Raw genomic sequence first — 25,448 nt, 5'->3', positions numbered from 1 at the left:
CAATTCACAGACTTGCCAAGAGTAAATCTGGCAAACTAAATAATAATTCCTCTCTATTTGGCCCTGCCCCCAGGGCCACCTGTTTTATCGGCAGGCTCTCCACATTCACAAAAGAAATTCCTGGGGCGCCTGGGTGGCTCAGTCGTTAAGCGTCTGCCTTCGGCTTGATCCCAGGGTCCCGGGATTGAGCCCCGCATTGGGCTCCCTGCTCAGTGAGAAGCCTGCTTCTCCCTCTCCCACTCCCCCTGCTTCTGTTCCCTCTCTCGCTGTGTCTCTCTTTGTCAAATAAATAAATAAAACTAAAAAAAAAAAAAAAAGAAAGAAATTCCTAATATTATAACTGTAAAGAAAACAGTTATAAGACACTATATTTTTAGGAAACCAGGCTACATCGGCTAAATACAGTATGTAGGCTTTCTGTTGTCTGGGACAAATCAGTCTTGGCCAAATTTTCACGAGCTTATGAGGTTTACCTGTTTAAGGTGCTCACTGAGGGCAATTCTCAAGCTGCCGTTCCTTCTGTTTAACATCTCACAGGTCATAAGGGTGTAGAAGATCGCAGTGCACACCAAGGGCATGCAGAAATAGAACCCGAAGAGCCACCAGTCCTTTACATCTTGGTAAAACTGTAAGGTGAAGAAAAGGGAGAGAAAAGGAGGGGCATTATAATCTAAATTTATTGGGCAGTGCCTCTGGCAGCTTCAAAATCTTCACGCCTGCAGGAATGTTTTTATGTGCATGCCCTCTGGTTGTGGCAAAGGGCTTGGGGCTGAAGCTCAGAACTCAATTAAAGTGGAAACTCCAAAAATCATCATGGATTTATAAAAGCACATGAAGGAATGGCACTTCAAAATAAATTATCCTGACAAAGATACGTTTTATGAACTGAAGTTGGTTTTAATTATACAATGGGAGAGCCCTAGTCAAGAAAAAGAATTCCCTTCCGAAGCTCATAAAGCATGATTTTGAGATATACAGAATATGTATTTATCTTTACTTATTGATGAGCCTCAAAATTTTGCTAGTGCCTGGTTTCCTTTTGCCCCTTGTGGTTAAAGTGTACTTAATGTGAATCTTGTTTGGTGACAGCGAAGGTTATGAATGGCTTGTCTGTGTAGCTTTGGTTCCTGGGAGTTAACCCTTTGCCTGGTATGATTGCTATGTGACCTCGCAGCCGGCCAGTCTGAGCCATCAAAAACCATGCCCTTTCTCACTGTTGTAATACTTATCACCTGGAAACTACTGAGGCCGAGTATCTTATCTAAAGGCATAGTTAGCGTTATCTCCTTGTGGGCAGGATTTGTAAATGCGAGGATTATTCAGTTTTATGTCTTTTTAAAGGAGAAAATTTAGTACCCAATAAAAAATGGAAATTAGAAAATTATATCTACATTCTTCCTCCCACTAAATTAATCACCAACTTAGAAATGCTTTTCCCTATGCTCTTTCTCCAGATTGTTTATTTACGAAGGATAATGCGGCCTCCTGTATCGTCTCAGTTCCCACAGTAAAAAATAATCATGCTGCTCTGTGAAAAACTGGACAGTTGCTGAATATAGAAAGAGGCCCAGTAGGCTACATTTGTAACATGTCTATTAAAATAATCTATAAATGGTTCCTGAGGAAAAAAAGTTCTGGGCAGAGGTTCTTAACTGTTCTTATGCCATGGATTCCTTTGGATGTCTGGTGAAGGCTATAATCCTTTCTGAGAATAACACTTCTATATGCATAAAATAAAATAAGATTACAGTGGTAACCAATTACATTTAAACACAGCTACTGAACTATTGAAAATAAAATTCTGATATAGTAATAAATGTGTTTATTAACAAATTAAGGGAAAAATCTAATGGTGGTTCTAATAACTATCAGAAGTTGAAACAATGATGAACATAAATGATATTTCAAGATTATCCAACTGTTATTGTGACATGAAAATGTCTATTATTTCTATTAGTGGAAATAAAATGGTTCTGTTAAATATGATTATGGTTTGTTGTCTACATTCATAATAAAAGGAAATGATAAATTTCAGTTAGAAGTTAGTGAAAATAAATATGTAATTTCTTTTCCATTTAAGTTCACAGACCCCTGAATTCTATCCTAAGGTTAGTGCAAACTACCAAAGGAGTAGGTTTATTCAGATGTGTTCATATAAATATCTCCCTCTCCACATCACACGGTAGAAAGATTTCAGTACTGAAGTCGAAAAACCAAAAAAAAAAAAAAAAAATCAGAACTCTTTGTTTGAGTGCACACAAACACTCCTTTGAGCACCCCCTTCACTTGTACCCCCGTCTTCCAGATGCATTGATGACCGGGTATGAATGCTGCAGAAGTAGCTGCAGAGCGTCTGGTAGCTGACCCCTGAGGGGTCTGGGCGGAGTCCCCTGCCCCCTCCAAGGCAGAGGCCTGTAGAGAAAGGGGTCACATATTTCTTTTGAACTGATGTCATCAGCCAGGGTGTGGGGGGACCTCCCTCCAGCCTAGGTTAGGGCAAAGTTGAGGAGGAAAGAATGGAACACAAACTGGGGAATCAAATGAGAAAAAAAAGAACAGGAGGAGAAAAAGAATCTGAAAACTTCAGGCTTGGAATGGAATCTAAAAAATGATCAGTTTAAACTCCTACCTGTTACTGAAACCCCCTAAGGTAGCTAGCCTTTGCTTGCCCACTCTATACGGGAGACTCAGTCTTTGCAAAACAGCCCATTTCATTTTGTCTAGTTCACATGATTAGTAAGCCCCTTCTTGACATTGAACTCCTGAAGGCTAGTAAGCCCCTTCTTATATTGAGCCTCTTCTTTCTAACACTTTAGTCAGGAGTATCTAGATTGCTTATTCCCAGTGCCCAAATTCTGATAACCTCCTGCCATCTACTTTGTTCTTTCACTATGGAGACTGACTTAATAAAAAGGTCAGTAGATAAACAGAATACCTTCATTTTACCATTGCCAGTTTGGCAGTTTTCAAGAGCACTTTTTTTTTTAAATTTTATTTTATTATGTTATGTTAATCACCATACCTTACATCATTAGTTTTTGATGTAGTGTTCCATGATTCATTGTTTGCGTATAACACCCAGTGCTCCATTCAATACGTGCCCTCTTTAATACCCATCACCAGGCTAACCCATCCCTCCACCCCTCCCCTCTAGAACCCTCAGTTTGTTTCTCAGAGTCCATAGTCTCTCATGGTTCATCTCCCCCTCCGATTTCCCCCCCTTCATTTTTCCCTTCCTACTATCTTCTTTTTTTTAACATATAATGTATTATTTGTTTCAGAGGTACAGGTCTGTGATTGTTCAGTCTTACACAATTCACAGCGCTCACCATAGCACATACCCTCCCCGATGTCTATCACCCAGCCACCCCATCCCTCCCACACCCCACCACTGCAGCAACCCTCAGTTTGTTTCCTGAGATTAAGAATTCCTCATATCAGTGAGATCATATGATACATGTCTTTCTCTGATTGACTTATTTCGCTTAGCATAATACCCTCTAGTTCAAGAATACTTTTAAATTTAAAATAACGAATTTCCAAAGAGGAGAACTGGTCAACTGTAAAACCACTAATTTTGTGAATTTTCCATGTTAGGAAAACATACCTGGAGATGTCTGTAAATGATTAAATGTGGAATCTGAGCTGCATGAAACCTACATCAAAGCACTAAATTATGCCGATTTAAGAGAAATAGTTATCCTTTTGGTTTTTCTCCTCAGTCCACATTTGACTAGTTTGGCAAAGGAAATGTGCATTTTAAACATGTTTTCCAATACATTCAGTTACATAATTAAACTTTTCAGAGAAACATCAATGTGGTCAGGTGTATTAAACGACAAGGAAATTTGTTAAACTAAAACACTTTTTTTTTTTAAAGATTTTATTTATTTATTTGAGAGAGAGAGAGAATGAGAGAGAGAGAGAGAGCACATGAGAGGGGGTAGAGTCAGAGGGAGAAGCAGACTCCCTGCTGAGCAGGGAGCCCAATATGGGACTCCATCCCAGGACTCCAGGATCATGACCTGAGCTGACCTGAGTCGAAGGCAGTCGCTTAACCAACTGAGCCACCCAGGCGCCCCAAACTAAAACACTTTTTAAGAAGTTCTGCAAATTTATATTATTTGTATATTACATGCAGAATTTGTATGAATATAAGTACATGCAAGTATGGCTTCCTACTTTAAGTTAATAAATCTATCTTTTAAAAAATGTGAGCAATGTGTATTTGCCCAAGTAACATAAAATACCTATCAGCATGCCTGTCAGATGGAAATTGTTGTGCTGTATTACTTATTATAAAAACAAATAACACATTTGTCTTTTTTTCTCAGTTTGCTTCAGTATATGTACTACTGAATTGAACACTGAGTAAGTTTGTTTCAGATTCTGAGTTGTTTGGTGCAGAACAACAGTCGTGTCTACAACTGTGCTATAAGAGTGAAAACAAAATAGTTATTCTGTTCAAGAAGCGAAACCCTCCTGTAACATGTACTTTTCACGCAACTGAAAAGTATATGAGTGAACTGACGGAGTAAACCACGCTGGGCATTGTAGAGACTACATTGTAGAGACTACCATCAAGTCTTGGTGATGGTAAAGTATAAATGAAGACCTCCCCTGCCCCCCAATTAATTTCCTTTATACTCTCCATACCTCCATGAATTTTGACGTGGCATTGAGCATACAGGTTTTGTGCTGTTCACCCTTGTATTCAAAGGGCACCATGACGAAGCCAATAGCTTCAGGGATGGCCAGGATAAAAGAAAGGATCCAGATGGAGACTATCTCAATGGCAGTGATCAAGGGAATCCCAATTCCCTGGACTCGACTCCAGGAGGCAACTGCTCTGTACCTGAAAAAAAAAGGGGGGTGGTGGTGAAGGAAAGTAGTTGTTAGGAAATTTAAAATTTATTTCAATTAAAGAAATTAGAAATGCTGGAAAGATCTTCCCCTTGGCCAATGACGAATCATTGGCTTTTTACGAACTTTCCATGAGCCCTGATGTGAAAAATAAGTGGCATCATGACGAGTTCCACCCTTTTGGGAATCAGTTGCCCAGCAGGCCTAAGTCTGAGATCTTCATTTGGGGTTCAGCAAAATCTTGTGGCAGGTTATAATGTGGCAGCATCAGATAGATTTGCCTGTGTTTTTTTACATGGGGGGAAGAATTGGATGATGGAAGGACTAGTGAAAGCTGCTGGTACTCATTCAGGTCATATCTTATTTCTTTTTATATAGTAAAAAAGAAACTTGAGGGAGGTGGGTGGGGGATGGGCTAGCTGGGTGATGGGTATTAAGAATAGCACTTGTTATGATGAGCACTGGGTGTTGTATGTAAGTGATGAACCCCTGAATTCTACTCCAGAAACCAACATCACATTGTATGTTAACTAACTAGAATTTAAATTAAAAAAAAAAAAAGAAACTTGAAACATTATCTATGAGGTAGATCTAGATACCCTTAAGTGAATAGTAGCCATAAATAGTCCATCATCTTCTCCTTTCCTCTACTCTCACTGTACATCTTGTACTGTGGCCTTGTGCCATGTGACAGCATTAAAAAGTAAACATTTTTGGTAAATGTCAAAGAATGACTGTATCTCTCCCATTATGTCCCGTGCTAGAATAGATAAAATGGAGTTAAAGATACCTTTGTCCCTAATCTTTAGAGTTTACAATCTAATAGAAAAGAATGGTTCATACCAAAATATAGAACATAAATGTAACGGAACAATGATGTCAATCAAAAAACAAACTGGCATTAAGAAGTTGTTTACCTTATTTTTTGCTTCAATATTTTTGTAATAATAAGCACATTTCGATGTTAAGTCTAGAGAAAGTTTGGTCTCAGAAACTCTGCTTTGACCTAATGTGATGGTCTGATGCTAACGACTTTTAGACCTACTATTAAGATGGGACCTGTGACGTGGTATGGTATTTTTGTGGCTTCATTCTTGAAATGTTTTTTGCTGTTGTAATGGAAAGGAAACATTCTCTTTTTATAGCTTTCATTAGATAATGCCAGAAGAAGACTGTAAAACAGACCAAGGCATTGGGGACAGGTGCACATGGGTTTGTAGGATACGTGACTTAACGTCAAAGATTTGTCAGTGAAGCCAAGGCAAGCTACCCCTATCCCTTATATTTAGTGTTCCATTTCAGTACATCTATGAAAACACAAGTCATAGGAATTATGCTACCTAGTTCTTCACCGTAGATTAGAACCTATACTTTGGGTATGCACGATGATGCCACATGGCATAGATATAGCACGATTTACTGGAGAAATGTCTTTTGCAAAAGATTTTTAGGGTAAATAAGATTGGTGTATGATACAAATCTTTAAAAAAAAAGTCTGGATTAGTTCAGAAGAGAATAAAATACAGCTATGCAAACAGACCAAGAAAATCCTTTCACGATATAGCCAAGGTTGCATTTTTAAATTTATGGTTATTTCCAGTGGGATAAGGACTGCTATTTATTTTGCTTTTTATTTCTGTTTACTTTTCTTTGTTGCCTTATTAGACTGGCAGCCTGATGTCCAGTAAAAGCTAAAAGGAATGGAGACAGGATGTCTATATCCTGAGGCTGTCAGTGAGTTATATCTATTTCTTTTCTCCTTTCCCTTAGAGCAACTATCAGGAAAGGTGATTTAAATAAAATGCTGTATCTCCTAAGGGAGTAAGAAAGCCAGATTTCTTAGGCAGGATTGGCGATAGAAGGCAGTTTGAGTAAGAAAATATGGTCAACATGTTCTTATGATGAATACATTCAGAGAGCAGCTTCATTTTATAATGTGCCATGAGTTCCCAGAATATTACATATTTATAATTTAATGTAAATTCAACATTTTAAATAAACAGAAGTAATGTTTAGCGTGTAGTGTAGCAAACCCTCATGACTGAGAATTAGATTATTTTCATTTGTAATCACGTTGATTTTGATTACATTTCCATGAGATGAGAAAACAATCATAAGAACAATTAGAAACAATCATTTGTGATGATGCAGGCAGGGAAGGGTGTGGAAAATCAGAAATACTCGATGTTTCAAAAATGGTGTCTATTTGGAATATAATGATACAACATACATATACGCAAATATGTTCTCCTCACTAGGTGTGATTATTAACATCCTTCAGTGGAGTTGGTGTATACATATGACATCCTCACTTGCCATAGAAAATCTGCAAGTGTAGATTCAACCACTAACAACTGATAGTCCAGAAATGATGTCTCCTTTTGGAAATGCGTTCTGCACTTGGCTTCTACTACATTCTTCTGGTTTTTCTCCAACTGATCCATCTCATCTCCTTGGCTGGAACCTGCTCAATTCTCAAACTCTTAGCATTGGATTCCTCCTTAGTCCTTGGACCTCTTTTCTACTCTATTGACACAGTTTCTTTTAGTGATCCAGCCAGTCTCATGGCTTTAGTATCATTTAAATTTTCTAAATACTGATAATTAATTCCCAAATTTATAACTCTAGCCTAGAACCTCGCCTCTAGCTCCAGACTTGTCTATCCAACTGCTTGACCTAGATGGTCACTCGATATCCAGTAGGCATTGGAACTCACCCAAGCCAGACTCCTGGTCCTCTTCCATGACACCCACCCTGCCCTCTCTCCAGTCTACCATCTCATGCCCAAAATTTGAAGTTAGCTTTCACTCCTCTTTTTCTCTTCGTTACCATACATCCAGTTCTTTAGCAAACCCTGCAACCTCTTCCTTCATGATGCATCCAAATGCAACCACCTCTCACTACCTATCCTGTAGCTTCCGAACCATTCTCCCTGCATCCACTTTGTCCTCCTGCACTCTGCCCAGAGTGAGCCTGTTAGTTCGGAAGTCCATCATGTCATCCCTCTGTTGAAATCCCCCAGTGGTTTCCCACCCCAGTGGGAATGCCTACTCGTGTCCTCAGAGCTGCTTCCTCATCTCCTTCTTTGCTCACTTATATCTTTTCACAGGGTCCTTCCCTGAATATGCTATTTGAAATTGCCAGAATCCCCTCCAGACTTATCCTGACCTGCTCACCCCGATTTATGTTTCTCCATAGCATTTACTACCATGTAACCAATCAAATATTTTATTTATTTTGTTTATTGCTTATGTCCACCCTTGTCTTTAAAATATAAGCTCCATGAGGGCAGACATTTTATATGTTGGTCATAATACCTAGAATAATAGGTACCAAATCAGTATCTGTTGAATTAAGTGTCTTTGTTTATTTCCTGGCCGTGCATTTGTCTTTATTGGCTAAAGCCAATAAAACACACTACATTCTGAGCATTTTCTTATTTTTCAAGCTGTCCCTGACTAGGCAACAGATAAAAAGCTATTACTTTTAGAATCCTAGAATCAAATAATTAAAAAAAAACCATGAGGGACCCTTGGGCTGCTCTTTCTCCCCTTCATGTTCTACTAGTTGGGAACCTGAGGATTAGAGTGTTACTACATCCTCTGCCTGGTCTCCTGTGAATGTGTGGAGCCTGGACCAGGGCTCTGGTCTGCCAACTCCCAGGGGAGTCTTTTCCCATGACATCACCTTGTGCCATGTCATGTGATATACCGAGATAAAAGTATAAATTACGTGTTTTACTTATGTAAAGATGTTTGTTACTGTATATGTCTATAAATATATTTTTACATGTTTTCAAGGCCAAAGGCATTTAATGCATGTTTTTGAATTTTTGAGGTACCATCTGGGATGGTCACTAAATTTTAAAATATTTATTATTGAATGTGCTTTAAAACAATATAAAATAAAACAAATTCAAAAGGTACTGCTTCAACAAAATCCATTTTTATTTCCTCTTATTCTTTGTCTATTTCTATTTGCATAAGCATAATCTAAGTATATATTATAGTCATATCAATTACAATTTTATTTTTAATTTTATCCACTTTTCATTATAAAAAATGCCCCTGGTGTGCCTGGGTGGCTCAGTCAGTTGAGCATCCGACTCTTGATTTCAGCTCAGGTCATGGTCTCAGGGTCCTGGGATGGAGCCCTGAGTTCTCAGTGGGGAGTCTGCTTGGGATCCTCTCCCTGTCCCTCTGCCCCCCCCCCCCCCAGCTTGCTCCCTCTCTCTTCTCTCAAATTAATAAATAATCTTTAAAAAAACGCCCTTATGCTTCTACAGAAGCATGGCATTTATTAATTTAATAGCTACACAGTATAACTGGATATTGATACAGTTTACTTAAATATTTCTCCTAAGTTCACATCGATTCTAGTGTCTCAAGGCTGTGAATAACCCATCTATAAATATGTTTGTACATGTAGTTTTTTTTCTCTTTTTGAATGATTTTCTTGGATTAATTATCTTGAGTGGGATTATCGAATCAGAGAAGGACACAGTAGCTGAAGTACTTTAAAAAAGTTTCTATCAGGTGCCTATCAATACCTCCCTATATTAGAATTTATTATTTTTCCTTCAGTTCTGCCACTTCCATTAAGTCTTTGCTTCTATCCTTACCTATGCACATTTTTAACTAACAGCAAATGCAATCATTTGTAATGTTTGTTTATGATTTATGCCTCTTATGTGATAGACAAACCAACTGCCATACAAAGGTTTGGAGGCAAAATACCAGCAGGAAGAATTTGAAAGAGAAACCAGGCATGGTGGATTAAAACATAGCGGTGAGTACTTTCACACTTCTTCAACTGAGTCTTTCTTTCTTTTTTTTTTTTTAAGATTTTATTTATTTTTTGACAGAGAGAGACACAGCGAGAGAGGGAACACAAGCAGGGGGAGTGGGAGAGGGAGAAGCAGGCTTCCCGTGGAGCAGGGAGCCCAATGCAGGGCTCGATCCCAGGACCCTGGGATCATGACCTGAGCCGAAGGCAGACGCTTAACGACTGAGCCACCCAGGCACCCCTTCAACTGAGTCTTTCAATTGGGCTGGCCTGTGACTGCTTGGACGCGCTAAGTAGAGCTGGAAGGATGCTTTGTGGGTTGCAGGCCTGGCCTCTGAGCAGAGCTGCAACTCCACCCTGGAGCCTTGGACCTGTCTCAGAGGACGTGCTGAGAGGTGCTAGACTACAGGAGAGGGAGTGAGGCTCTGATGAGCTCAGACTTCCAGCTGTTTTTGCCAATGGGCTAGTCATGTGTCTTGGACCCAAGAGACAGGCTTAGCCACCAGCTGAAATCCACCAAAAGACCCAGGCAAAGTGACAAGTTGCAGAAGAATTGCCCAAATTCCTACCCCACCACATGGTGAGATAATAATAAAATGGTGGTTGTCTAAAGCTGCTAAGTTTGGGGGTAGATTGTTATCAAAGAAAAATAAGATAACAAAATTAACCAGTCGCTGGATCTTGTCAATAGAATTAAGATAAAAGAATACATAACTATGTGCAACAGGGCACAGACCCCAAAATGAGATCCCAAGTTGCCCTATAGTCAGCGTTGGCTTTGCTCTGTCCCAGCCCTGGGTTCTCTCTTCTGGCTTTGACTCCCCTTTCATGTTTCCCCTACTGTCATGCAGCAAAAGGAAATCATATCACCAGGAGAATAAGGACAAATCAAGTCTGACTCTAAAAATGCAGTTTTCCAGAAAACCACTTTCATGTTCTTGACTTAGGATAAACCTTTGAGAACATCATAGAGACCACTGAGCAATTACTTGAAATGCTGGGATGAAGAGCCTACATTGGCTTTTGAATTTGAGGCTTATCAAACAAAACTGCCTTATTCATAGGTCTCTGCAACTTTTCCAGGTATCTAATTATACATCCTTCCTGGAGCAGTTGTTAAGAGAGTTTTATATTTTTACAGCCTCCTTCTCCAGGCAATTTTTAACTACAAGTTAGAGCTGTACCCGGACCTTTTTACTGGACTGACCCCATCATTTTCCACTTTAAACACGACAGTTAACTTTACAAAGAACAGCATTGAATTCCCCTTCCATTCTGCCTCGTCTTTTTTCCCCCCAAACAAACTCAAAGTAACATCTGAAATTTGTCACTTATGGCATGCAAAAATACCTATTTAAATTGTTGGTAATGGCTGATTAGTCCTATTTTTTTGGGAAAAATTCATTCAGGTTAGAAGTATATTGCAGTAGCATTAAAAAAAATTTTCACTGATAAAGCTGAGTAGAGGTCAAAATTGTTTCTAAATTTCCTCCGTCTTTTCTGAAATTCCTGTTTTATCTTTTTCTTAAGTGACTAAGGATGCAAAGTAAAAATCGATAAAAGTTAGATTTGAGGAGGAATTAGTGAAAAGGTAGAGCTGAGGCAGGTCCATAGTCGATATTAACAATGAAAGCTCATCTTTTCTGGGGCAAGTCATGGGTTTCCTCTTACTTTCTTGTTTACTTTATTCAGATTAAAAGGTGATAGTGAGACAGCTAGATTTTTTCTTTCATCTTTCTGTATTCCATATTCATTGAATAATCAATAAAGTAATAAAGAAATTGTATAGAACTTGGATATATATTTTCTCTCATTATTTTCTCTCAAAAACAACAACTCTGCAATGAGAGATATATTTAAAATGTATTTAAAAAAATCATGGGAACTCTTCCTGAACTGTAATTTGATTCATTCAGCTCTTAAGAGGAAGGCAGGGATTCCCAAACTGCAAATTGTTTTGTAATAGGTTCCAATTTCCCTCTTTTTACTTCTTGTTTTGTTTTTATTTTTTTAAAGAGGGATTTTCTAAAAAAAAAAAGTAAAGAGGGATTTTCTTATTTTTAGTAGAATATAATGCAACCAAATCAAGGCCCAAAGCAAATGGTATCTTATCTTCTGGAATTAAGTGTGAATGATTCATTCTCTAGTGTGAAAGCTTTTGAAATAGAAATGTCAAAATAGATTCCCTACATTCAGGTCCCAAAGCTTAGAGTCAATACCAAATGAAATGTAAAAGTAATAAAAAAAGATCCAGGGAACAAAGAGTGTTGAGTTTATTACCAAGGAAAACCTCCTAGATTAAGGCAGATTTTTGTGGCAGTGGAATTTTAAAATGGTTTATCGTCTTGATCTAAAACTGAGCCCAAGTCTTAATGAAATAGACACTTGACGCTATTTCCTCTTTCCTTCTTTTAACCAAGAACATGTCATTGGATACACAACTGATAATTTGTGATGGAACATTTAGTTCATTTTTCTCCATGCATGAGATGGGAGCGGGGAGGATGTGGTAAGGTGAGGTGAGCCTACACCTGACATGAGAACTTAATGACCGATTCCCTCCATCCCCTCCATCCCCTCCATGCCCCAACCCCCCTCACCCCATGACAGTAGAGTTTCTAATGGGGAGAATGAAACTGTGCAAAATGGTTGCTTGAGATTCCCCCAAGGAAGAAAGAGAGGGAAGAACAATGCAGGGTTTTGATGATTTAGGTGATTTAGGCATCCTGTAGCCTAAATACCTTCATGTATTTCCTTTTCCCTTCAGGTTGCTGTCTTCACAAGTGTGAAGACTCCTAAGGGCCAGCAGCTGGGCTTTATTCTTCATGTCTGTGCATCATCCCCTTCCTGCCTGAGCCCCTGTGGAACTAAATTATGAATTATGCTTCTCCATCTAGGGATAATTTATTATACAATATGTCACTAAGGAATAAGTGCCTTAAAATACTTTTTCAACTAAAAATTGAGTACCTAGACTTACATAAAATATAAAAGGGACCACTATAACTATGCCACATAACACAATTCACAAAATATACTCTAAATTTTCTCACAAGAACATATATCACAAGGATGACAATTTGCCTACATTGCTTACCAAACCAAGCAAATTCTTTCTTCTCTCTTTTTAAAACATTTATTTATTTATTGGTATTGAGGTATAATTGACGTAAGACATTATATTAGTTTCAGGTGTACAACATAATGATTCAGTATTTGTATACATTATGAAATGAGCACCACAATAAGTCTAATTAACATCCCTCACCACACATAGTTATAGAATTTTGTGTGTGTGTGGTAAGGACTTTTGAGATTTACTCCCTTAGGAATTTTGAAATATGTATTACAGTATTAACTATAGTCATCATGCTGTACATTACATCCCATGATTTATTTATTTTATAACTGGAAGTTTGTACCTTTTGACCCCCTGTAGCCATTTCACCCCCACCACCCTGCCCTTTGGCAACCACTAATCTGTGCTCTGTATCTATGAGCTTGTTTTTTGCTTAATTTTGCTTGTTTTGTTTTTTAGATTCTACATATAAGTGAGATCATAAGTATTTGTCTTTCTCTGTCTCACTTATTTCACTTAACATAATGCCCTCAAAGACCATCCATGTTGTCACAAATGGCAAGATCCATTCTTTTTTATGGCTGAATAATATTCCATTGTTTATATCTACCACATCTTCTTTATCCATTCATCCATGGATAGACACGAGTTGTTTCCACATCTTGGTTATTATGAATAATGTGGCAGTAAACATAGGGCTGCATATATCTTTTCAAAATTAGTGTTTTCATTTTCTTTGGATAAATACCCAGAAGTGGAATTGCTAGGTCATATGGTAATTCTATTTTTAATTTTTTGAGGAACTTCCATACTGTTTTCCACAGTAGCCACACCAATTTACATTCCCACCAACAGTGCACAGGGTTCCTTTTTCTCTGCATTGTTGCCAATACCTATTGTTTCTTGTCTTTTTGATATCAGCCATTCTGACAGGTGGGAGGTGATATTTCATCATGGTTTTGATTTGCATTTCCCTGATCATGAGTTCTTCCTCTCTTTTGGCTTCTCTTTTTATCCATGCCTCTCAGGGGATTTTACTTACATGTCTTAAAAAAGATGTTATTATTTATAGGAAACAAGAATTGTCCTTGTCTTCATTCTGTTTCTCATTCTTTTTTGTCATATGCTGATCTTGTCTGGCTTTGGCTTTTGGTTGGATGTTTCCTCAGAGGTGCAGTTTTCTTTTAGGATGCTGGGTTCCTCTTTCCCAGCGCTCGTTATCATCCTGGTTTTTAAAGCCTTTGGGACAAAGTTTAATTTTTTAATAAAATGATATTTTCCCAAATATGATGGTGTTTTTGTAAAGGCAACAATAGGGATAGGAGCAGCTCTGGGCTGGGCATGTACATGCATTTCTCCATGTACAGAAGCTTCTGTGTTCATGTTTATTGCCTATGTGCTTGTGCTTTAGAGCTGCCTGCCCATAGAAAATTAGCCTTGATATAGAACACAGGTCACAGGAATGAGCTACATAAATGAGATAAATAAAATGTATAAAGTGGCATAGAGTAAATAAAATGGGTAACAGGCAATAAAAGTAAATACACTTTCAGTAAATAATGTTCTACTCCTAGAACATTACAAATACCCATCACCCCACCCCTAGATATAACTACTACTAATATTTGTCATGTTTCCTTCAAGGAATTTTATATTCATATACCTATACATGTCAGTTATATTTAACCTCCTTATCCATTGGCCTAACATGGGGCAATGAGATTGCTATATTTTCCTGTAAATAATTTTATAAAGAACATTTTTTGTGCATGAATTCTCTGTTCAAATTTTTTGGATTGTTTTCTTAGAATCCATCCTAAAAATTGTAATTACTGGGTCAGAAGGTGAAAGCATTTGTAGGATTTTACCTTCCTGAAGGGCTGTTTAAATCTCTACTCCTACAGATATTGAGAAACATGTTTTCTTAATTGGAATTTCTTTGATTACATGAACATTATTCATATGTTAATTAGTCATTTAAGTTTCTTCTTTGGTATTTTTATATTCATGCTCTTTTTATATGGAAGTCTTATGATTTTAATTACTATCTGTATGGCCTCCTTAATTACCAAGTATATTAACATGTTGTAGTTTTGTAACAAGTATTTGCTGCCAATATTTCCCTCAGCTTCTTTTTTTTTTTTTTTTAATTTATGAATGCTTGATCTTCATGTTTTAAAGTTTTATGTCCTGAAATCCTTTTATAATTATATTCAGAGTTTCTGCCATCCTTTTTAAGTTCAAAAAGTCCTCCTTTTCTAGTGATCAAAAAGATGTTAGTCTACTTTCTTCTATACGGCTTGAGTTTTTACATGCTGGAGCATAGTGGTTAACAAGGCGGACTACTTATAATTGATTACTGGCTCCGACGTTTGGTCACCAAATGGCCTTGGTTAACCTCTTCCAACCTTAGTTCCCTCATCTGTAAAGTGAGGGTGATTACAGGACCATCACAAGGTGGTGTCGTAAGGACCAAGGACAAGAACTTCTGTAAAGTATTTCTAACAGGGCTTAGCACATACTAATACTCAATAAGTGGTAATTATTATCAATATTATTATTGATATATAGTAAAAGATAAGACTTTAACATGCTTTTTTCCCCAGATGGCTAAATAGCACTATTTTTTCTTTCCCCATTATACTCAAAGTGATTTCAGTCTATATTACATTCTCATACACTATAACACCTGTTTCTGGCTTTCCCATTTATTTCTCAGTATATTATAATGTATGTGCCACACTGTTTTTTTTGTTTTTAAGTTGGGGAGGAGGGAACAGAGGGAGGGGCAGAGGGAGAGGGAGAGAGAGAATCCCAAGCAGGCTTCACATCCAAAGTGGAGCCCAATGCAGGGCTTCATCCTGCGACCCTGAGATCATGACCTGAGCCAAAATCAAGAGTCAGACGCTTAACTGAGTGAGCCACCCAGGCGCCCATGTATCATACTGTTTTAAATACTGTAGCTTTACAACATGTAACACTATTATATAGGAAGAGTATGCATGTAGGAAACATAATTCTTTTTTAAACTATCATGATTATTTTCTTATTTCTTTTCCCCACAGGGATTTTAGAGTTATATTGTAATTGAAAATTTAATTGGATATTGTAATAACAATACATAGCTACATCTCTAAATATACGACTTGATAAATACCGGAAACATTTTACACATATTAGTAATGTCAGAGATATAATTTAAATGCTTTAATTTTTAGATACTACAACACTTTGAATACAAGACGAAATAGTGTTATTGGGATGCTAGGAGTAGGAACAGCAGAGTGAGAATTCATTAGTGAATAAAATCCAGATTATAAATGCTTACTCAATTTCTTAGGACATGGCCAAGGGTAAAATAGTCTGTTATTTCTTCAAGTGTAAGGGACACAGTGGCCAACTATCCTCTGTAAATGTGTTCATACAGCGGCCCTTAATGTCTGCTGTGATGGAGAAGAAAAGCGCCCAGACCTCAGGTTTTCCTGCGAACTACGGAGAATCCGACTAAATAAGGGAGAAATGCTCTCTGAGCTTGTGTTTACCACTGCATCGGCAGCATTTTCGTCAGCAGCATCATGACATTTTAAACTACTTAAAGGAATTTTTTGTGTTGTAATTTCAGCAGTACATTTTTTTGCAATACATTTATTTTTAATAACACTGTTAAACATTTTGTTTTGTGTTTCACAGTTATTCCAGGCATACATTTATAACAAGGGTGCCATGATAATTTTCATCTACTGATGGAATGAGTATTTTTATGTTTTAACAATAACGATTTGGTCCCCCAAAGTAATTGCAGATGATAGATAACAGAATGTCTGTAAAGGCTTAAATGTTCTTTAAGAAAAGGAGTCCTTTATTTCTATGATGATGGCACTCAGTTTCTCTGACAGAATGATTGCCAGAGTGTGAGAGAGAAAAAATGGAAACCTCTTCTTAATTGTGGTAAATCAATTAAATAGGACATTAAAGAGCATTTGCATAGGATAATATCCAATATAAAGGAACATTATAGACTGTGTTATAAAGTTCCTAACTTCATTCTTTATAGTTACTGCTATGAAAGTTAGGAGGTGCAGAAAATACCATCTAGAAGGACTTCTTTAGAGAAGTTTTGACATCTCTGTTTGAGGAGAATTCCAGAAAGACTTAGAGATACTCGATGGGTTTTTCAGAATCAGATCAAGGAGTCCTTCTGTTGTTGCCCTCTTTTTAAACATTGTGAAACATTTCAGGCATTGAAAGACACATAGAAAAAAATATAACAATATTATATATTCACCACTCAGCTCAAGTGATCAAGTATTATACATATAATTGAATGGTATCTTCTTTTTTCTAATGAGAAATCTACCATTGAAAATATAGCATTTGCATGTCCTAAAATCTCCTTTTCCAAGGTTCTTTCCATCCAATATGTGCATTTCTCCTTTGTTGTCATAGGGTGCCAAATGGCTATAACTGGCAAAATGCTCTAGATACGAATTGCCTGAGCTAAAGATGGCTAATGATCAGCAAATGTGTAAAGCGATTCTAAACAGTAGGGTTAGACTGTTGATATTTTAATTCACTTGAAACTAACAACTGTCCTGGGCACCAACTCTCAAGCCTCCTTGACTTCTATTCCTTTTGAGAAAAATGCTTTTCGAAACCTAACAAGAGTGGAGGGAGAGAACCACATTACCTGTCAACACTGAGAGCGCAGAGATTGAGGACGGTGATCCCCACCGAGGACTTTTGCAAAAAGGGGAACAGCTTGCAAAGAAATACGCCAAAGTCATTGTGATCAAAAGGCCAGCGTCCGGCCAGAAGCTGAAAGAAGGAGACACCGTGGTAAGAAACAACAGAGCTGGCATGGAATACATGGACACTTACATTTCTAATTATCCTCTGAACTTCTAAATTGTATTGTTCATTATGCTTTCCAGTTAGCAGGGCAGCAATACAGCATTATTATCATTTAAAAAAATATTTTAAAGCCTTAGCCATTTTTTTTAATCTGGAAAAATGTAAAGAATGATAAATATAATAACAGAAGAGATGAACCTTTGATCTTATGTGAAGTAGTCGTACCACCTACTTTTCATTTTTTTCTTTCTTTAAATTTTTTTTTATTATGTTCAGTTAGCCACTGTATAGTACATCATTAGTTTTTGATGTAGTGCTCAGTGATTCATTAGTTGCGTATAACACCCAGTGCTCATCACCACACTTGCCCTCCTTAATACCCATCATCCTGTTACCCCATCCCCCCCACCCCCTCCCCTCTGAAACCCTCAGTTTGTTTCCCGGAGTCCAGAGTCTCTCATGGTTTGTCTCCCTCTCTGATTTCTTCCCATTCAGTTTTCCCTCCCTTCCCCTGTGGTCATCCTGTGCTATTCCTTATGTTTCACATATGAGTGAAACCCTATGATAATCGTCTTTCTCTGCTTGACTTATTTCACTTAGCATAATCCCCTCCAGTTCCATCCCTGTCGATGCAAATGACCACCTACTTTTCAAAGAGCTGCAAAAGGTTAGGGTTTGGGTGACAGCTTGACTAAGAAGCAGGCAGTCATCTCTTAACTAGTTTTACTAAACCATGAGTAAAGCTAGTTTTCAAGTAGCAGTGCTGGAGGATTATATTATCTCTTGACAAGCAGCACGGTCTCTGAATTCGAGGTGATAGAGAATCCTGGAAAAAGGAAGTGGTTTAGGACGCACTGACTTGTCAGCGGCTTAACACCCTTAACACCGTTTTGGACTTAGCTTTTTCTCTGTGCTGATGGGGCTGACTCTGCTTCACCAGGTGTGTCATAAGTGGCCTTTCTTTATTTAGGCTTAAACCTCCCTTTATCATACAGAGAAATGTGGTTACTGTGATCTGTTTGTAGCATTTGCAGGAAAGTCTATTCTTCCATGTTGACAATTTAAAACCTTTGTTGGAAGGAAAGGATGGATACCCTCTAGTGGCTATGGTAAGTAGCAAGAACATAAAGTCCCCTGTGAGTTGCTGATATTTATCTAATTAGGTATTATAGCAGGAGCAGGGGCTTGAATACTAGCTCAGCTACCTAAAAGGGAAGTCCCTGCTGAATACATGATGTCTTTTCAAGAGTAAAAATGGTATTGATTTCCTTTCTAATTTTTGCTTAGTGACTCAGAATTGAAACCGACTCCACTCAGTAGGAAACACTATCCTACTAACTTGACAAACCTGTCTTTTTCTTCTTTTTTTGCGAAGTACCTTTTGCCTTAGTAGCTCTGAGTTGAGCTTTGAATTTCTGTTTTGACATATCTAAAGATAATGTGAGGTTTAATTTCATGGTCAATGTGGTCATTAACATAATACTCATTTTGAAAATTTAGTAATGTAGGGCTCTCTAAAATTCTATTTTTATGGCTAAAACCTTGTGTGACTTATTTCAGAAATCCTCTCTTTTTAGTCTTCAAACATATTTCCCTTTCATTTAAAAAATTTTTTTAAATTTAAATTCAATTTAATTAACATATACTGTATTATTAGTTTCAGGGGTAGAATTTAGTGATTCATCAGCTGCAGACAACACCCAGCACTCATTCCATCAAATGCCATCTTTAATGCCCATCGGGCAATTACCCCATTCCCCCACCTCACCTCCCCGTCAGCAACTTTTAGTTTGTTTCCTGTATATTTCCCTTTCTTTTGAACAGTTTTCTGAAAGGACCTCCGAATTGAAGAATCCAATTCTGTCTCTCATCTCTCTTTTTTTTTTTTTCCTTGCACTCTGATGAGTCTTGGTTAGTATCTTCCCAGAATTTCTGCATAAACATTTGTCCAAGGACAATTAGTGGGCTCTTCACAGGAACAATGCCCTAAACTCATGACAGTTTAATGAAACTAACGAATAATTATACCATTGCTGATTGCTGGTGTTAAGGCTTGATGCAACTAAAGATATAAAACACTGTTTCTGAGATGAATCTCCCCCCATAAAGAGAAGAAAACCTGAAAACTACTTTTTATAGAATGAAAGTTTAATATTTTGTCCCACAAGTGTAATTCTCCACTGAAGACTACAGGATGTAATTAAAATGTGTAGGGATTTTTACAGGATATGCTTTGGAACGATTGAGTTGTTATGGTTGGTTCATATCAGAAACAGAGTATCCTGAAATCCACGTGGATGGATTTCCCAATTCACACATCCAATAATGAGAGAAAAGGATGTTTCTTGCTTAACAAGGGAGACTCTGAAGTCCTGTGAGGGTCTAAATGACAAGGGCTAAGAAAAATGATCCAGAAAAAAACACAACTGAGCATGTATTGTTTCAGACCCTTCCAATCTCAATTGAATTTTTTCCTTTTTCATGCTTGCCAAAGCTTTCAATTAGGGTGAGATGTAGAGGAAGGACTGAAGGGAAAGATATCACAGAATTGGTGGGCACCAAAAAGATCACAGAATTGTCTTTCTTTGACATAAGTAGAGTTTTGTTATTTTTGTTGTTATTTTTCCTTTCCCCAGGAGTGAGCATTGATTCTTCTTGGGAATTAAAGACAAGGGGAAATGAAAGAAATCATTGGAGAGGGGCGACCGGGTGGCCCAGTCAGTTAAGTGTCCGACTCTTGATTTTGGCTCAGGTCATGATCTCAGGGTCATGAGATTGAGCGCCGAGTCGAGTCTGGCTCCGTACTCGGCAGGCAGTCTGCTTGAGATTCTGTCTCCCTCAACCCCTCCCACCGCTTGCACTCTCTCTCTATCTCTCAAATAAATAAATAAATCTTAAAAAAAAAAAATCATTGGAGGAAATTTCCAGACAATCACAGTGCAGACTTCTCTAACCTATATCCACTTCATTCTGAAAGGATGGATGGACGGTAACTGTCCTAATGCAGCTGGGGGAAATTAGGCCACTGCCGGGGGTAACTTCTTGACTTCCTCAAAGAGGCCCCCATTTGCTGCCCAATCTCAGTAGGTTCTGCTTATTAATCTTTTCCTCATGGAACCAGTGTGGGAGTAATTTTACGTTCCAAGTCTCAGATCACTCTGGTTTAGCAACAAAGCATATACAAAAGAAAGAGGGAATCAAAGAGGCATAGAGTGTAGATCACCTATTTTTCTCTTATTTAGAAGAGGTATTTTTGAACTTCTGGAAGACTACTTACTGGGAATGCATCCTTTCTGTTATTTACTAGCATTTAAAATTGAAAACACAGTATTTAAAATGGTAAAAATTAAGCTGTATAGAAACATAATGAAAAGCAAATCTTCCTTCCAGTCAAGGCCCCTAAACTCTCTGCCCAAAGGCAACCATTGTTAATTGTTTAATGTTTTCTCCCAGAAAACATTATGCTTTGTACATAAAAGCATATGCCCTTAAAAAAAGTAGGAACATATGGAAATAATATCTTTTAACAGTCTTTTATGATCTTTTTTGCCTAGAGTACTTTTCTGGTAAGCAGTTCTGTTGCCTAATTAAAAGGTTTTGATTTTTAAAAGCACATCAGTGAAAGAATACAGACTAGGATAGGAAAAAATAAGTAACTGTATAGGATAAATCTAGACCACAGCAAAGGAACTAGTTGATTTCATTAATGTTAACAAGCTACTATCAATTCAATGAAAGAAAAATCAAACTACTCTGACAAACTGACAAGTTGGATTGGTTCAAAGGGTTAATCAAGCACCAGGTAGCCACAGCTTATTTTTGCCATACAAGGGCCTATGCTATTATGAACCCTCATATTTATAACTTCCAAGGACATCACATAGTCCCTAGCACATAGTAGGTGTTGAATGAATTAATAATCCCAACTCATTAATTCAGGAAAATATTTTCATATTTTGAAATTAGATAGTATCAATTTTGCCCTGAAAACACATTCATCTTGTAATTTACTTTTTATTTAGAAGTTGTTTATCAGTATCCCAGAGTAGAATTTCCATTCCTTACGTTGAAAGAAACCATGCACCTGCTAATGAGTTGTTTGAGGAAGTGGGAGAATACTGTTCTATTTAAGACTTCAGGTTAAAGAGGAGCTGCCACAAACTCTTTGGAGACCTCGCAGTCTGGGCTGTGATGAGACTATCCAGCCTGATAAGAACCCCAGAGCAGACACTTGGACATGATGCACATCCTGTGGTGTGATTGCATTCTCAAGTGGATACAGAGGAACACCACAGACCAATCGCTGGGACAGTAGAGGGCAGTCTGCTGAGTATGGATTTTATTGAAGGATACTTTCCTTGGTTCTAGCCTAGGGGATTTTTCTACAGTTGAAATATAGTTGAACTCCCTGATCATCACTTGAAAACTAAAGTACCTCTAAATGGCAGAAATTAATGTAGAAATTTGTATATGTGTGGCTGATTTGGATTATGTCTAAACTATTATAAAATTGACAGGCTGCATTTTTTAACTTGTCAAAAATAGATTTACCTAAGGACTTATACCACATGGTACACTCATAAGCAACCTGTTTTTAGAATGACTAGATCCAAAAGCAGGATCTCTGTCTGCCACTATGTTTAGTACAAAGCAATGTCTACTTGGTTGGAACCTCTCAGATATGTGCAATGTACCTGTTTATGTCAGTTTTCTGGAACATAACAACCAGAAAGTAAGCAAAAATATAATGAGCCAGTTGGTTGATGTGAAATTTATGCCCTAAAGCTCATGTACTTTCCTTATGGGCAAACTGCCTGAGTCTTCACCACAGGATGACTTATTCTTACTTTACACCCAGTGCTATAAATTTGAGCTTTCATTGTTCTTTAGTCCAGTGCACATCTAAAGCTGCTCATTACTAGGAACCCTCCAGAGTGATAGTTCTCAGTCTTGCCTGTACATTAGAATGATTTAGGGAGGTTTTAAGAATCCCAGTATCTGGGCCATGCCCCTAGACTAGTACTTCTCATCTTGGGGCAATTTGCCCCCTGAAGGACATTTGGCAATGTCTAGAGACATTTTTGGTTATCACAATTGGGTTGGGGAACAGACGCTACTAACATCTAGCTGGTAGAGAATAGGCCTCCCTAGTGAATAATTATCCAGCCAAAAATGTCTATAGTGCTAAGGTTGAAAACCCTATTGTAGACCAATAAGCCAGAATCTCTGGGGTTGGGATACAAGCCTCAGTAGTTTTTAAAGCTCCCAGGTGATTCCAGTGTACAGCCAAGGTTGAGAATCATTGCTCCACTGTAGTGGGTCCAAGCTTTCACAGCATCAGAATCACATGGAAGGCTCATTAAACCAGATTGCTGGGCTCCATTCCCAGAGTTTCTGATTTAGTAGATCTGAGGTGGGGCCTGAGGATTTGCATTTTTTAATTTTATTTATTTATTGTAGTATAGTTGATATGTAGCATTTGCATTTCTAAAGAGTTCCCAGGTGATGCTGATAGTGTTGGTCCATCAACCACACTCTAGAAGCACCATGGTCAACAAAAAATGATAGCTGACAGTCAGATAGTGCAGGAGGAGCAGAAATAGTATAAAATATAGACATATGAAATCAAAACTCACAATAGTTTAGGGCCTGCATCCCAGTACCTCCTCACCCCAGTAGTCCCTAAAGGCATCAGTACGTAAAAGTACAGTTCAATACCGGGTGACTTCACTGTTATGCAAGGCCCTAATATTATATAGCCTAATGTTTCAGGCCTCATCAGATTGGCACTACAGAATAAGGCTGTTTTTCCCCTCAATTCAACTTAGGTTGTGAACTCGTAAGACTTAGGTTCAAGTCCAAGATCTACCTGTTACACGCAACTAATAAATCATTGAACGCTACATCAAAAACTAATGATGTACTGTATGGTGACTAACTGAACATATAATAATAAAAAAAGCAAGATCTACCTGTTACTGTGTGACCTTGGGTAAACCCCTGTAAGTCTCATTTCTGTATTTGTTAAGTTGGGTGGTTCTCATGCCTCCAACAATGGAATAATGACCACCTGGGGGCTCAATCAGAACAATGCATTAAGGAGGGCATGTAGTGCATGGAGCACTGGGTGTTATTCGAAAACAATGAATCATGGATCACTATATCAAAAACTAATGATGTATTGTATGGTGACTAACATAACATAATAAAAATAAATTAAAAAAAAAGAACAACGCATATGAAAGAATTCTGCAAACTGAATCTGTACCACACATTAGTTATTTTGAATTGCTATAATTTGTAATAATAAATGGAAATGTACCATTTATGCACAATTTAATGAAAACAAGGATAATAGAAATGAATTTGCCCCTCTTTATCTATTCCAGATGTCTTCTCCTGCCATTTAATGCTATTACTTGGGCATTACTTTTGTTATTGTCATGGCATCTTAATAATGGGATAAATAAAACCAGTGGCACATTTTTTGTGTGTGCTCATTTTCCTTCCAGCCCATCCGGTGTGGCTGAGGGATTCTCTTCCTCCCTTCATCCACTCCACCCATCCTAGACAGGAATGAGGGAATTATGGAACACAGTCAATAGTAGCTGAAAATCTCAAATTAAATGTTCTCTTCTCCTCAACATGAATTCTGGTAGTGCCATTTGGAATTGAAGATGATGGACCAGGTACCAGGGTTCGAAAAGTGGGGTTCTAAGGTTTTCTTCCTTGCTGGGGGAGGGGCTGGGATGTAGAAGTTGAATAGTCAAATCAGTAGTAAACAAGAACATCTTCCAATAGCACAGACTGAGTTAATTATAAGGCCTGTGCTGCCCAGGACAGGCCTTTAATGTGAACATGCTCTCTGGCTGTTGCAAATCTCAAATCAGATACAATAAAATAAATCACTGTGCATGACTGAGAAAGGATTTTGCTTTTCCTTTATGTTTTAATTGCTTCAGGATTGAGGCAGAGATTTTTTTTTTTTTAAGATTTTATTCATTTGAGAGAGAGAGAGAAAAGCATGAGCAGGGGGAGTGGGAGAGGGAGAAGCAGGCTCCCTGCTGAGCAGGGAGCCCGATGTGGGGCTTGATCTCAGGATCCTGGGATCATGACCTGAGCTGAAGTCAGACACTTAACAGACTGAGCCACCCAGGCGCCCCGAGGCAGGGTTTTCATAGAGATAAATGAAGTAAAAACCATGGCTTCTACTCTATCCGCACACATTTTCCTCCCAGAGGCCCCTTTTGCCTCCTGACCAGCCCCAAATTTGGAGTGTATGACAAATGCTGAGCAGAGCAGCAACTCCATAAACATTCTCAGTTCTGGTGCTGGGTGCCGTCAGTGACCTAGGGGGATGGGAAAGCACTTCTTTTTCATTAAAGCAAATGACTTGGCATAGCAGTTAAGAGCGTGAGCCCTGACGCTCTCTTCGGACTGGACTTAAGGCTCTGCTATTTCCTGTGTGACCTTGGTTTGTTGATTAACCTCACTGCTTTTCAGTTCCTTCCTCTACAAAATGAAGACAGGGTGGCAGCTACCTCGGAGGATTACTGTAGGCAACAGGTGAGACAATCCAAACAGAGGGATTAGCAGAAGTAAGCATCTGGAAAAGTGAGCTATTTGTACAGCCGATTGTTATCAGTCTCTACTTTTTGTCCTGTTTTTCCATGAGAACGTGAAGGATTATCATCCAGGTTACCAGGGAGGCAGGGTGGTAGAAGATGACTGAAGCATAAGAGACCTCATTCTCAAGGAAATCACTACCTGGAAGATGAATAGACATAACGGTTCCTAAAGAAGCTGTAAGCAACATCCCGTGGCAGCTCAACAGAAGGAGAAGGTGGTCTGGCACAATGGCAGAGAGAAT

The 25,448-nt window shown here is 38.1% G+C and overlaps 1 protein-coding gene across 1 annotated transcript in view; it reads right to left on the bottom strand.

The window, feature by feature from the left end:
- Nucleotides 1-25,448, bottom strand: part of EDNRA (endothelin receptor type A) — a 59,158-nt gene that overhangs the window by 9,499 nt on the left and 24,211 nt on the right. The window contains exons 3-5 of the mRNA XM_032412953.1: nucleotides 17,415-17,542; nucleotides 4,657-4,855; nucleotides 474-626 (exon numbers count right to left, since the gene is read on the bottom strand). Coding sequence (XP_032268844.1) covers nucleotides 474-626; nucleotides 4,657-4,855; nucleotides 17,415-17,542 — 480 coding nt within the window. The remainder of the gene's footprint in view (nucleotides 1-473; nucleotides 627-4,656; nucleotides 4,856-17,414; nucleotides 17,543-25,448) is intronic.

This window comes from Phoca vitulina, unplaced genomic scaffold, assembly GCF_004348235.1.
Source record: "Phoca vitulina isolate PV1807 unplaced genomic scaffold, GSC_HSeal_1.0 scaffold14, whole genome shotgun sequence".
Taxonomy (NCBI): Eukaryota; Metazoa; Chordata; class Mammalia; order Carnivora; family Phocidae; genus Phoca; species Phoca vitulina.
This window is presented reverse-complemented; position numbering and strand designations above follow the sequence as displayed.